General features: G+C 32.5%; 3 protein-coding genes across 3 annotated transcripts; 2 read left to right on the top strand and 1 right to left on the bottom strand.

Annotated features, from left to right (window-relative positions):
- Positions 1–312: 312 nt before the first annotated feature.
- Positions 313–4,785, bottom strand: LOC133845088 (fas apoptotic inhibitory molecule 1). Its single transcript, XM_062279442.1, has 4 exons — positions 4,220–4,785; positions 4,036–4,101; positions 1,353–1,652; positions 313–1,290 (listed from the first exon to the last, which is right to left on the bottom strand). The coding sequence occupies exons 1-4, from the start codon at positions 4,355–4,357 to the stop codon at positions 1,099–1,101; spliced, it is 696 nt and encodes a 231-aa protein (XP_062135426.1). The 5' UTR covers positions 4,358–4,785; the 3' UTR covers positions 313–1,098.
- Positions 4,786–12,488: 7,703 nt separating this feature from the next.
- On the top strand, positions 12,489–13,324 carry LOC133839943 (uncharacterized). The gene is made up of 2 exons (XM_062271597.1): positions 12,489–12,615; positions 12,688–13,324. The coding sequence occupies exons 1-2, from the start codon at positions 12,498–12,500 to the stop codon at positions 13,227–13,229; spliced, it is 660 nt and encodes a 219-aa protein (XP_062127581.1). The 5' UTR covers positions 12,489–12,497; the 3' UTR covers positions 13,230–13,324.
- Positions 13,325–13,376: 52 nt separating this feature from the next.
- Positions 13,377–14,105, top strand: LOC133839944 (uncharacterized). The gene is made up of 2 exons (XM_062271598.1): positions 13,377–13,494; positions 13,561–14,105. The coding sequence occupies exons 1-2, from the start codon at positions 13,464–13,466 to the stop codon at positions 14,085–14,087; spliced, it is 558 nt and encodes a 185-aa protein (XP_062127582.1). The 5' UTR covers positions 13,377–13,463; the 3' UTR covers positions 14,088–14,105.
- The last annotated feature ends 16 nt before the right edge of the window (positions 14,106–14,121 follow it).

Raw genomic sequence — 14,121 nt, 5'->3', positions numbered from 1 at the left:
TTAGTTGTAATCGTATCCAAATTGATTGCTAGAAAATTGTTCCAATTCGAAGTTTTAAATTGATGACAGTTGAAAAAAAAACAAATATACAAATATATAAAGCAAGATAAATATATATCTAAAAATAAAATGTAAAATGTAAATTATGTTTTTATAACCCTTAAATGAGTAGACATATTAATAATTGAAATCGATAACGAAGACAGAATTAAATTAGTGTTAACAAACAAAAATATCATTGTGTTGCTTTAACCTTAATGACAATTATAAACAAATTGTGTTTTTAAGTATTTACAAAATTTTTGAAATGAATCGCGTATATGATAAATAAATTAATGAAAAACAAAAGAAAATGTTAATTGTTAATGTATTCAAAGTGACAACACATAAGCAATTTAAAATTATGAGACACTTGAAGGAAGAAAAAACAGTTTTTGATTAAACACAAAGAAATAATAGCAAACAATCAATTAAATACCTAACATAGTACATAACATAATTTATATACCTACATACATACATGCATACATACGTACATACTAACACATTAATCATATTTAGAATGCACAGTTTTATTGTAAAGAGAAAAGAAAACAAAAAATGTAGTTACAGTCAGTCAGCGGAATATATTATTCGAAAAGTTCTCCAGTTACACACACACACACAGTTTAGAGCCAGAAACAAAATTAATTTCTAGAATTTCTACTAAATTTATACTATTTTTTTAAGATGATGAAAAATGAAACTTAGTTTAATTATACATAACACTATTGTATGTCTGTTTCTGCGACTTTTTTCATACTGCTGTTTTTCAATTATTGTGTTTGAATGTTTTTATACGTATACTTAATGCACTTTGAGTACTTTGAATGCTAGCAAAATGTCAAACGAAATTGAGAACGTAAACAACTTGCGTTACAATTATGCATATAAACAAACGAATAAACTATTGTGTAAGTAAAACTAAATACAGTTTTCTTAATTATGTGTGGGAGAAAAGCGAATGAAAAGTATTTCGTATTCAAAGTTTTCAGTTTTTTTATTAAGAATCTACGCTAATAATATTCTGAGTAACAAATGCAAATGTCTCCGCTTTGTTCAGTTCGTCTGCAATATAGAGACGGGTTCCTGCATAATCTGTTGAATCTTTGCCTCGGGCACCAGTTCGTCATTGGCCAGCAGCGTGTGCACAATCCCGTCATGCTTGTTGCCACTCGATCGCGCTTGCAGCACAAATTTGGTCTCGTTGAGCATAAAGCTCGTGTCTGTGCCTCCGTGAACGAATGCAGCCTAGAAAAATACAAAAGTGAAAGGCTGTTTCTTTTCCCTGTCTCTTCTTCACTTGAACCCACCGTCTCCTCACGCAGTTCATCGTTCACATACAGACTGAGTGTGTCCAGCTTGAGCATTATGCGATATTCCTGAGGCGCATCCGCTTCGTCCGTTTGACTCGACCCACAAGTGTAAAGCCAAAGGCGATACTGACGCGTCAGTTCCTCGGTGTACTGGGCATGTGGTTTTCCATCTATGTAGAGTAAATACTCGTACTTGAAACCTGGTGCAGGATCCACTCGTATAATGCAGCGCGCCTGTTCAATGCTGAACGTATCCTCGCCCACCAGCTTGAACATCCAATCACGACGGAGCACCTCCTGCAATTGCAATTATCAAGAGGCGGGGCTATTAAAATTGCAAAAGACATGCTCCATAATGTATGAGGAGGTAAAGGCAGTTTGAAAACACGATTTAGTTTTGATAAATTGCACAGATAATCTGCAAGTCATTTAGTGGAACTTTTGACGTTTAATGCTCAATCAAACTTAATGTAGCGAAACCTAATATTGTTGTGTGACCTTGTGGTTGCTTAAACAGCATTTAAGTAATCGTATAGACAGCACTTGCAGGCAAGCATTTTATTAAAATTTAGGGCAATAATATTGCAAATTAAAAATTTAAGAAATGACATAGTTAAGGTCTAAATAGGAATTATTTTATATAAAACTGATGTACACGTTTTCAGATTCAGCTTTGACTACATTTAATATTAAAGTTATAATTTATTTCATCTTAATTAAAGTATGGTATTATTGTTTTGGGATGTTTCTAAAAACGTGAAAATAAATAAATGATCAAATTTTCCTTTTATTTAATTTAATATTAAAGCTTGCTCTGGTGAAAATGTTACGTGCGACACTATCTAAAGTGACAAAAACACATATAGAAAGATTCTGTCATTCTGAGTAAAGATAAATCCTATAGCTCTTGATTAGAAAATTATTTGGGGCAAAGCATGATTTTGAAATTTTTTCAGTTATAAGATATTTTCTAATTTAAGTCAATTGCAAAAAGGCGAAATTGTATTCAAACGAAAAAATTGTCAAATTCACATATCATATTTTATCCTAAAACAGAAAAAAATTCTTAAAATTAATCTTATCTCTATTCAGAGCTATATGAAAAACCTTTCAAAATTTGTTCAGCGTTTTCACTGTAAATAGTGTCGCACACGACAAATTCTGCCAGAAAATTAGCCATATTAAAAAAAAAAACTATATTATTTTTGAAGTGTTTTTAAAAATGTTACTTTTTTTATAAGATTTTGCTTAGATGAAATTTAATTTTTTCAGTCATAATTCTTTTTATTTTAGATAACAAATATGTTTTATTGACAATGTTTGAATGAATAAATAATTGAATTGAGTGTGTTTACAATTTTTACTAATTTTATTTGAAAAATAATAGTATTTATAAATGTTGTTTTAATATTCAGCTTTTTACTTAATTAATGATTTTTTTTTTTTAATATACTTTATCTCCTTGTCTTCGACTAATAATCAGTTATCAAATCGTTCAATTAATTTAATAGAATTCAGAACTTTTACTCACTATTGTTGAAATAATAATAAATTTATAGCTGCACTGCTGATAATATTTACGTCGAAAAAAATTATTATTAATAATAAATATTCTGAGAATTAATTCATTTAAAAAATTATTATATCTAATTTGAGTGAAAGAAATTTGTGCTCTTAAAACTTTTATTCCTTATTGTTGAATTTACACTAAATCCACAGCTCAGTCTGAAGACAACATTTGCGTCGAATAAGAAAAGAATTGATAATATTCTGAGGAATATCATTTAATAGATTATTATACCTAATTTCCCAAAGAGAAGTTCGACTAATTAGAACTTTTAATAATCATATTGAATTTATAATAAATCTAGAGCTGAGTCTGAAGACAACAAGAATCAAATTCATAATATTCTGAGGAATTATTCCTTTAATTGACTATTAAATATAATTTGCCTGAAAAAGTTTGTGCATTTAAAACTTTGATTAATTATTGTTGTAATAAATCTAAAGCTCAGTCTAAAGACAAAATTTTTGTCGAATAAGAATGGAATTCATAAAATTCCGATGATTAATTTATTTTATAGATAATTAAACCTAATTTTCCTAAGAAAAGTTCAACCAATTAGAACATTAAATAATTATTATTATGAGGAAATATTCCTTTAGTGGATTATTAAATCTTATTTGCCTGAAAAAAGTTTGTGCATATAGAACTTTAATTCATTATGTTCAATTTACAATAAATCTGGAGCTTAGTCTGAAAACAAAATTTTCTTCGAATGTAAGCTAGAATAATATCCATAATTGGTATAATTTTAGAGTACTTCACTGTGCAGAGAGCACTCCACATTTGTGTACATATATGGAGCAACTTTGATTCATTATTGTTAAATTTAAAATGAATCTAGAACTCTGTCAACATTTACATCGAACTAGAATCGAATTTATAATATTCTGAGGAAATTATCTTTTAATAGATTATTAAATCTAATTTCCCTTAAATAAGTTGACTTAGAACTTTGATTAATAATTGTTGAATTTATAATAAATCTGAAGCTCAGTCTGAAGACAGCATTTTCCTCGAACGTAAGCTAGAATAATGGCCATAATTGGTATAATTTTAGAGTACCTCACTGTGCAGAGAGCATTCCACATTTGAGTACATATATTGAACACTTACCCGACCGTTGACCCAAATCATGCGACGTCCACTGGTGGTGCCGTGTTCCAGTTCGATGCGATACATCTAGGCGCAGTGAAAGTTAATTAAATGTTAATCAATCTGGGATGAATGTGAAATGAAATGTGGTATTTTTTTTTGTTTTGGTTTTTTTTCGTTTTTTCGTTGATGTATTTGACAGCACCTTGCCATTGATGGGAGCACACCATTGGGCGACAATGTTGTCTTTGTTGTAGCGCTGAGCCTCGGGCACATGATCCAGACTCATGATAGGCTCCGTGGACAAGTTCTCTAGGCGCAGCAGGGGCGAGAGAAAGGACATTGCTCGCTTGCCGCTGTCGCTGTTGTTGCCGTCAGGTGGCCGCCAATGAAAATCGATTGCGGTAAATAGCAATTTAGTTATTGCATTAAAAATGCAACAGTGAACGCGGCGCGTTCGGCGTTTCAGATTATCAGATTACACAATGCAACAGTGAAATGTGAGCAATAGAAAAACTAGAAATCAGCACAAATGATGGTAATAGAAAAGAACGCAGTGTTTAATCTCATTAACATTCGCATTTAACACCATTGACAGAGACACCTTTGATTTAAGTCCAATTCACACGCTTCATGTATTTTATTTTATTTATATATGGTACATATATAGCGACGCGTTTTAACGGCAACGGAAATGCGACGCCAACGATAGCGACAGCGACTACGACGACGACGAACCGTCAGCATTCAGCGTCAATGGCACACTAAACAACACACACAATAATGGCGAAAGGAACTGAAGAAAGAATTTGTGTATAGTCGTTGTGTGTAGTGTGGCAAGTAGTGTGTAGTGAAGTGGCCTCAGTGCTAGTAGCGCTTGGGTTTGAGGTTGAGTTTGGGTCTGCTTCTGGTCGAGTTGCGTTGTCGATGGCTCTTTCTGTTGTGGCTAGAAAAAGTGCAGAGCCACAGCTACAGCTACAGCTATAGCCATAGCCATCGTCATAGTTAGAACGCCGCATGGCGCCAAAACAGAGTTGATTTGTTTCGCTTCAAGTGTGTGCGTGTGTATTGGTACACACATTACGTGTGTGTGTGTCAGTGTGTGTATGGTTAAGCCCCACTTCTGAGCACACTCTCTTTCTTCGTATGTGTGTGTTGACTGTGTGCTAACATTTGCACACATGTCGCAGTCTCCGTCGTCGTCGCCGTCGAGCATAAAAATAAACTTTAGTTTTTGAGCAGCCCCAAGCGCCGACAAGTATGCAATTGTTATGGCTGTGTAGCCAAGGGGTAGCATAACTCGAGCAAAGGCTTCGGCTTCGGCAACGCACGCACCACGCAAAACTTAGCCCATAAATTACGTATACGCAATCATCCATCATAACAAAACGAATGTCGTTTGAATTTAAATTTATTTTCAAAACACTTTTTTGAGGGGAGAGTATCCTGAAGTCATCTTTCTCGTTGCTACTCGACACGATTGCAATCGAAACTCAAATTGAGCGTAAGACAACACTTTTCCTTTGGTCACATCAATTGGCTGACCTCCCTCCAATCACTCGCTTCTTCTCCTCCTCCTCCTCCTCCTTGTGCTCACATATAAATGTGACAATTATATTGCTCGCGGCTGGCTGGAATAAATTTAAGGCAGGCAACATACGCTTCTTGTCGCCATCTCCTATCTCTATCTCTCTGTCTCTCTCCCTGCTCCTGGGCGTCGCAAATTTGTCGCATTTTGTTTGGGCTGTCATGTTTATGGCGTAATATTTTGCGGCCATAAATACACGCCAAAAATGCTAATGACCGCTTACGACGATGAGGTTACAGGGCGGGAGGCAGAGACGGGTAAACAAAGCGGCGAGTTAGATAGATGGATAGACGGTTAGGATAGTGTGACAGTTTGCGTTAGTTTTGTATTTCAATTCGCCAAAAAAACAAGTATTGATAAATGTTTTTGGCACACAGCGGAGCTCCAGGCACATCATATGTCAAATTTGGGCCTTGACGAATATTCTTAGCACTTCGATTGTGTTGGTGTGCGAATGTCTCTCTCTCTCTTTCTATGGGTGGGTGTGGGTGTGTAGTGAGGGGGCGTATAATAGAAAGAGAAAATAACAAAAAAGCTACATTTACCACACGCGAAGGTCAATGCAAAGCGCCGTTTCAAGCCGCTTTCAGCAAAGCGCGACTGTATGTACTTTTGCCGTAGTTATTGTATAGTTGTTACCGCTTTTGCTTGCCCCCAAAGCGGCAATATAAACAACAACTATATCAAAAGCAACAGCAACAAGAGTCCATGGAGATAACGAAGCGAAACATGACAAGGACAAGGCCCCCAACTGGCAGCTGACAGGCGGCAGAGTGGAAGCAATTCAAAGCGTCATTCTCTCTCTCTTTCTCCCTCTCTCTTTCTTTCTCTCTGTGAACGTGTGTTCGCGTAATTACTTCTCTACCGCCCGCTTCACATATTGCACATGCGAGGGAGAGCGAGTACAACAAATACATGTATAGTAGTGTGTATCTTACAGATACAGATACAGATACTTAGTCATATAACATAACTGACACACTTTGCAACAACAAATGAATGTTGACACTCTCCTTTTTGCCACACAATGCGAAAACACTGCGATCCGCGGATTTGACACTGCAAAAGATGCAATATGCGCCAGCTAAGTCCACATCAGATGTGTTCGAGAGTCTTTGAATGTCAGCCAACGTTTATGGTGATATATTTGAATACAACATATGTTACTCTGAAACATAATGCAGACAATTAATTGTATTCATTTATTTAGTTTAAAATCACAGTACTTTTTGTTAGTTCCAACATTTAAAATTCAATTTATTTTGATAGTACGACATCATGAGAAAGCCATCTTAAGTCAATGGACATTTATCTAACATATTTAAGCAATTCATTGACTTTAGAAAACATACTAAAAAAAATATAAAATTTTTCATACTACAATAATTTAATTTAAGCAAAGCAATGTATTTTATGTTTTGGTTTAATTGCAGAAATTTGAATTAGTTTCATTAATTACAAATTATACGATATTACTTTTCACATGAAATGTGTTGCAAAGGCTTTTCAATGTCAGCAAACGTTCATGGGAATTTATTTAAATACATATGTTAAACTGAAACATAATGCAGACAATTAAATATATTAATTTATTTAGTTTAAAATTACAGTACTTTTAGTTAGCTTCAAACATTTGAAATTCAATTTATTTTTATAATACGACATCATGACAAAGCCATCTTAAGTCAATGAATTGTTTGAATATGTACGAAAAATGCTATTCTGTAACAAAATATTTAATCTATTATTGAATATTATTAATTTATTGAATATGCAACATTTCTTTGCCGTATTCCAATAATTCATATTCATTTCATAAACGTTCATGTAGGTTTTGGTAGCACGTAAAAAGTTAATATATACATACTACATGGTAGCTATGTATACTATGCTTTGTTGTATTTGCAGAAGTTGTAGTAAGCTTCATTAATTACAAATTACAATTTACACATGTGTTGCAAACTCTTTGAATGCCAGCGAACGTTTATGAAATGAATATGAGTCATTGGAATGTGGCAAAGAATATGTTGCATATTCAATAAAATAATTATGCAATTAAAATAAGTATGCAATTAGCATACCACAAAAAAAAAATGAAAATATTAATACTTTATTTTATGTGGAATTTCATTACTTTCAGATAGTTACTTCAATTTGAAATTATAATTAATTTCCATTTCATTGAACCTCAATGGTGAATTATTAAAAAATGTTGTGTGTTCTGAAATTTACGTACTACATAAGATAAAAATTTTTAAATGGTTAATTTATTTTCTTTAATGAGTTCCACTTTACATCACACATTACATTAGAAATTACATTTGACGCAAAGTCTTCTAATGTTAATAAATCTGAATATATTAGATAAAAGTTGTAGACTTTGTAAATAAACAATATGAAAATGATTTACATACTACACAATTTTAATATTATATAATTATGTATAATAATATAATAGTTTATTTTCTTTTATTTGCAGAAATTTGATTTAATTCGATTAATTACAGGTCTTTCAATGTTAGTCAACGTTTATGGTTAATTATTAAAATTCTTTACAGAAAAAATGTGGTATGTTCTGTTATTTTACAGAATTTACAATTTACATACTATGAAAATATGATAAAAACTATTTTAAAAAAAAATAATAATTTATTTTGTTTATGTCTACAGAACCAAGATTTGATGTGGACATGAAAAATGGCACACTACTTTGAAAGTATTTCGTTATCAGTTATCAAAAATTTATTTTATTGCATTTACAGTTTGTGTTATTACTTACGAATTACAATATATTACCATTTTAATTTTAAAATCTAGTCAATTTAAGGCTTCCTCTGCTTCAGAAATTCTCGCTGCAAAAAGCAAACATAGTTAATTATTTGCCGGGCTTGTTCATTAAGACTGTCGCTCATTGCTTGGTAAACAGTATTGTCGACCTTAAAGTGCGCAACATCTTTCTTTTGACAGGTTTTTTCCACCACATTCTCTGAAATCCATTTCTCATTGCTGAGTTTCTTCTTTGTAGCACGAAGAACAGACTTGGCGCCAATTGTGCGGCCATAGGAAATGCAGGCATCCTTTGTCTTATTAATGCTGAACACATAATGCTTGGTCAAATCGTCTACTTTAATAAAATTAAGTAGAAGATCTTCCATAACGAACTTCTCCTCAGCAATCACATTCGGATCACCCATAACAAGTTGTGATAATCGTTTTGTGAACTCCGATTTGAATTCACATTTTGTTATTTCTCTTTTCTTATTGGTGTTTTTTGGGAAATGATCGCCAATCGCCAAAATATTGCTTTTAGATGTTAAACGTTCACTTGCATCCATTGTAGAATTTTCCATTTTATTGTAAAATTAAATTATATTTCAATAAACCACAAATATGACACCAACTCTTCAGAGTGCAAGTCCAAGTGAATTGCTAACAAATTTATAAACAAACACAAAGCTTTTAAGCTTTTGATTGGTGAAATTCACGTATTTGTATTTCGCTATGGGAAGAAGGTAAGTTTGTCCAATCACAAAATTTAGTCATCAATACCATTTTAATCAGCTGTGTGGTAGACAATCTAAGCACAAACAAACAAGAAAAGCACAGTTGAGTATTTGTGTATATTAATTACTAAAAAAATTTATTTTATATTTAGGATTCCTGAAAATTCGGTTGCCATAAAATACAAATTTTAATAGTTATTTAAGAAATAAATGTATATGGCAAAAGTCTGTTGTTGTTGATAATCTGACATATTTTGTGCTTTATGGTATATTCTAAATGAAATAGATTAATATACCAAATAATTCGTATACTTTAAGTATTTTTGGTATATTAATTTGGTAAATTTGAGAAATTCTCAACGTGCTGTTAAGCACTCGATTCGTATATGTACAGTGAATTAAATATGATATGTCAGATAAATATATGATTCTGTAAAATAATTTTTGAAATTGCAAAATTATAAAAATATCATATAGCAATGTAATTATACATAATATAATACTTTATTATTACTTTACAGTTAGTGCCATTAATTATAAATTACAATATATTTCTATCGTTTTAATTTTAAAATCTAGTCAATTTATAACTTTCTTTGCTTTACAAATTCCTGTTGCAAAAAGCAAACATAGTTAACTATTTGCTGGACTTGTTCATCAAGACTTTCGCTCTTTGCATGGTAAACAATATTATCGACCATAAAATGATCAGCGTCTTTCTTTCGACAGGTTCTTTCCATCACATTCTCTGAAATCCATTTCTCATTGCTGAGTTTCTTCTTTGTAGCACGAAGAACAGACTTGGCGTCAATTGTGCGTCCGTAGGAAATGCAAGCTTCGTCCGTCTTATTAATGCTGAATACATAATGCTTGGTCAGATCGTCTACTTTAATAATATTAAGTAGAAGATCTTCCATAACGAACTTCTCCTCAGCAATCACATTCGGATCACCCATAACAAGTTGAGATAATCGTTTTGCGAACTCCGCATTGAAATCACGTTTGGTTATTTCTTTTTTCTTGTTTGGGTTTCTTCGTATTCTTGGATCGCCAATAGCCAAAATCTTGTTTTTAGATGTTGAAGGTTCGTTTGTACCGGCATCTATTGCAGTATTTTCCATTTTTGTAAAATTAATTTATATTTTAGTAAACCACAAATATGACACGAACTCTTCACCGTGCAAGTCCAAGTAAACTGCTGAAAAATTTATAAACAAACAGAAAGCTTTTAAGCTTTTGGTTTGTGAAATTGTTCGTATTTCGCTATGGGAAGAATGTAAACTTGTCCAATCACAAAATTAGTCATCAATACCATTTTAATCAGCTGTGTGGCAGGTAATCTAAACACAAACAAACATTTAAAGCACAGTTGAGTGCATATCTACATTAACTTCTAATATTTTATATTTATGTTCCTGAAAATTCAGTTGCCATCAGATAAAAATTGTAAAAGTTTTTTTTAAGAAATAATTGTATATATTTTAACTTTATGGTATATTTTTAGAATGAAATACATACATTAATATACAAATAGTTGGTATATTTTTAGTATTTATGGTATATTAATTTGGTAAATTTGAGAAATTTACACCGCACTGTTTTGCCCTCGACTCGAGGTGCTTACAAATGTACAGTGAATTAAATATACACTGCCAGATAAATGATATGATTCTCTAAAATAATTTTTGAAATTGGAGAACTATAAAAATATAATACAATCATGTAATTATACATTATAAATATAATAGTTTATTAAGTTTACTTTACATTTAGTGTCATTAAATATAAATTACAATCTATTAATATCGCTTTAATTTTAAAATCGAGTCAATTTACAGCTTCCTCTGCTTTCGAAATTCCTGTTGCAGAAAGCAAACATAGTTAAATATTTGCCTTCTTTGTTCCTTAATACTGTCACTCTTTGCTTGGTAAACCAAATCGTCGACCTTACAACGCTTAGTGTCTTTGTTGTCAAAGGTTTTTTCCATCACATATTCTGAAATCCATTTCTCATTGCTGAGTTTCTTTTTTATAGCACGAAAAACGGACTTGACATCAATTAGCTGAACGTGAGACATCCACTCATCGGTCGTGTTTTTATTAATGCTAAACACATAATGCTGGGTCAGATCGTCGACTTTAACGATTCTCAAATATATCTCATCCATAACGAACTTATCCTCAGCAATCACATTCGGATCACCCATGACAAGTTGCGATAATCTTTTTGTGAACGCCGAATTGAAATCACGTTTTGCTCTATCTCTTTTCTTATGTGGATTTCTTGGGAATTGATCTCCAATAGCCAAAATATTGTTCTTTGGCGTTAAGCATTCATTTGTATCGGAATCCATTGCACAATTTTCTATTATTTGCAATATTTATTTATCTTTTAATGAACTACAGATGTGACACCAACTCTTCACAGTAATCGTCCAAGTGAACTGCTGACAAATTTATAAACAAACAGTAAGCTTTAAAAAGAGCTTTGAAGCTTTTGCTTGGTGAAATTGTTTGGGAAGATTGTAAACTTGCCCAACCACAAAATTACCTATGAGCTGTGCGATTCGTAAGATTATGATTCTATTCGTAATTTATTTCTATTCGAGCTATAAAAACAGAAGTATCTGGGTGTTTTTCTTTATACTATATATAAATTAATAAGTTTATTTAACAGTAAATTGTTTATTCTAACTTTACAATTTTTTGTTTTTATGTTGTTGATGCAAATAGCAAATAAATTGAACTATTTTCCTGTCGTGTTCTCGTAGGCATTCACAGACTTTAGTTACAATATAGCCGTCAGATCGGCGTAGATTAAAATGAGATTTATTATTGAATGATATTTCCAGTACATTGTCGGAAATCCAGTTTTCCGTTCTGAGATTTCTTTTTACAGTTCGCAGCATAGTCTTCGCATCTACCACTGTGCGAGCCCAAACAATGTTTCCGTTGTCGGAGTCTTGATAGTTAAAATAATAATGTTGCGTTTCATTATTTACTTGCACACTTTTAACTTTAAACTCATACTCAGTATATTTGTTACTTTTATTTGGCTTTGAATTTCCATTAACAAGATGATTCAAATGTGTCTCAAAATCTTTGTTAAAATTGCAGCTCTCCAGTTTTGGCGATTTAACGATCGCTTCTAGATTTCCTATAGCAAGTACATTACAATTTATAGATTCATTGTTACATTGTATCTCATCTTCCGTCGATGTTGTCTTCGTTGTAGATTTTGGTTTGTTTTCCATTGAAACAGCTGTGCACAACTACAAAATATAAACAAACATCAGTCAAAACTTTTAAGCTTTTCTTGTGAAATAATTTGTATTTCGTTATGTGCATGATACAATCTATAATTGTATCATGGTTATGTGTAGTGTGTTAAAATGCCGACCTATCGAAAGCTTTTGTCATTCACAAGCTACGGCAACACTCAGCTGTGTCAGACAAGCAAAAATCAAGCAGACAACATTATGGAAAACGTTAATACAGAACACGATAAAGGTAAAGCTAAATAAAAAATTAATAAATTATTATTATTAATTATACAATTTTATTATTATGTAAATTTATTAGATTCATCTGCAGCAATGTCAGCAGTGACGTCGAAAACTAAAGTCTTGGCTATTGGAGATTCAAAGGAAAGTTCAACCGACAATAAGCGTATATCAAAGTACGATCGTTACAATTTCCGGGAAGACTTTAAGTCCCATTTGGGTTATCTACTAGTAGGAACTCGTAGCCCCATTGATGTTGTCGACGATTGGGATATTGTTTGGCGGTTTGGAGCTTCGGTGCAAGATAAAGGCAATCATGTGAGGCGCTACAGCTTTCATTGTGTTAAAGGAACTTCCTCGCCCCCTGGAACTATAATAAATGGACCCGTGCTTTGTGGAAGAGAAGCTATGGACGTAGTTAGAAAACAACTGAAGGAGGAGAATTGGGTATCGGAAAATGCAATAGAAACACCTTTGAAAACACATCATAGCAAAGAATATTACCACTGTGATCAATACATTCAGCATGTAGTGTCCGTTGCGCTGAATTCACAAAGTAGTAAACTATTTCTATACTTGTTGCATTTACACAGGGATTATGTGAAAAATAAGAAACAATAAATGAATAATATTTAGATAATTCTTTTTACATATTTTAATTTAAGAGTATTTAAGTAAGCACAAACAATTGAAATATTTAAAATAAATGAGCTTTTGAGCTTTTCCTTGTGAAATTATCTGAATTTCATTATGTGTAGTGTATTTAGTTGCTGGCAACCTGAAGCTTTCAACAGTCACGAAAAGTATTGATAGAGTTTAGAAATCAGCTGGTTTTTTCATTTCTGTAAACAAACAATGGACAAACTAACAACAGAAGAAGATACAAGTAACTAAAAATAAATACATCATATATATTAAATAAAAATACAATTATTTACAAAAACTCTTTTAGCTGTTTCAAAAATAAAAGTCTTGGCTATCGGAGATCCCGATGAAGACATGCCCAAGGAACCGGAAACATCAAAATACTTGTATCAACAAAATCTCCAAGCTGATTTTAGGAAACACTTGGGTTATCTCTTGCTGGGTACTCGCACTCCCATCGAAGTAGTCGAAGATTGGAATACGGTGCGAAGATTCGAAGCGAAGAGCGTCAAGGAAGATAATAAGCCAAGACGATATTCCTTTCACTTTACAAAGCCAGGAAAGTGTGTGCCGGGGACCATGATAAGTGGGCCTGTAATTGATGGTGCTGCAGTTCTGCAGGAAGTTAAAAAGCGTTTAAATGAGGAGAATTGGATATCGGAGAATGTGATACAAACGCCGCTCAAGACAACAGAGAGTAAAGAATATTATAACAGTGATATGTTTATTCAGAAGATAGTATCAGATGCAATAGATACAGATGGAACTAGACTGTTTAAATATGTGCTAAGCTTGCATAGAGCTTATATGAATGAAAATAAAAGGAGAAAATAAAGTAGTTAAATTAATCAATGCTTGGTTTAAGACA

The sequence above is a fragment of the Drosophila sulfurigaster genome, chromosome 3 (assembly GCF_023558435.1).
Source record: "Drosophila sulfurigaster albostrigata strain 15112-1811.04 chromosome 3, ASM2355843v2, whole genome shotgun sequence".
NCBI classification, from domain to species: Eukaryota; Metazoa; Arthropoda; class Insecta; order Diptera; family Drosophilidae; genus Drosophila; species Drosophila sulfurigaster.
The sequence above is the reverse complement of the archived record's forward strand: the minus strand, read 5'-3'. Positions and strand labels throughout refer to the sequence as shown.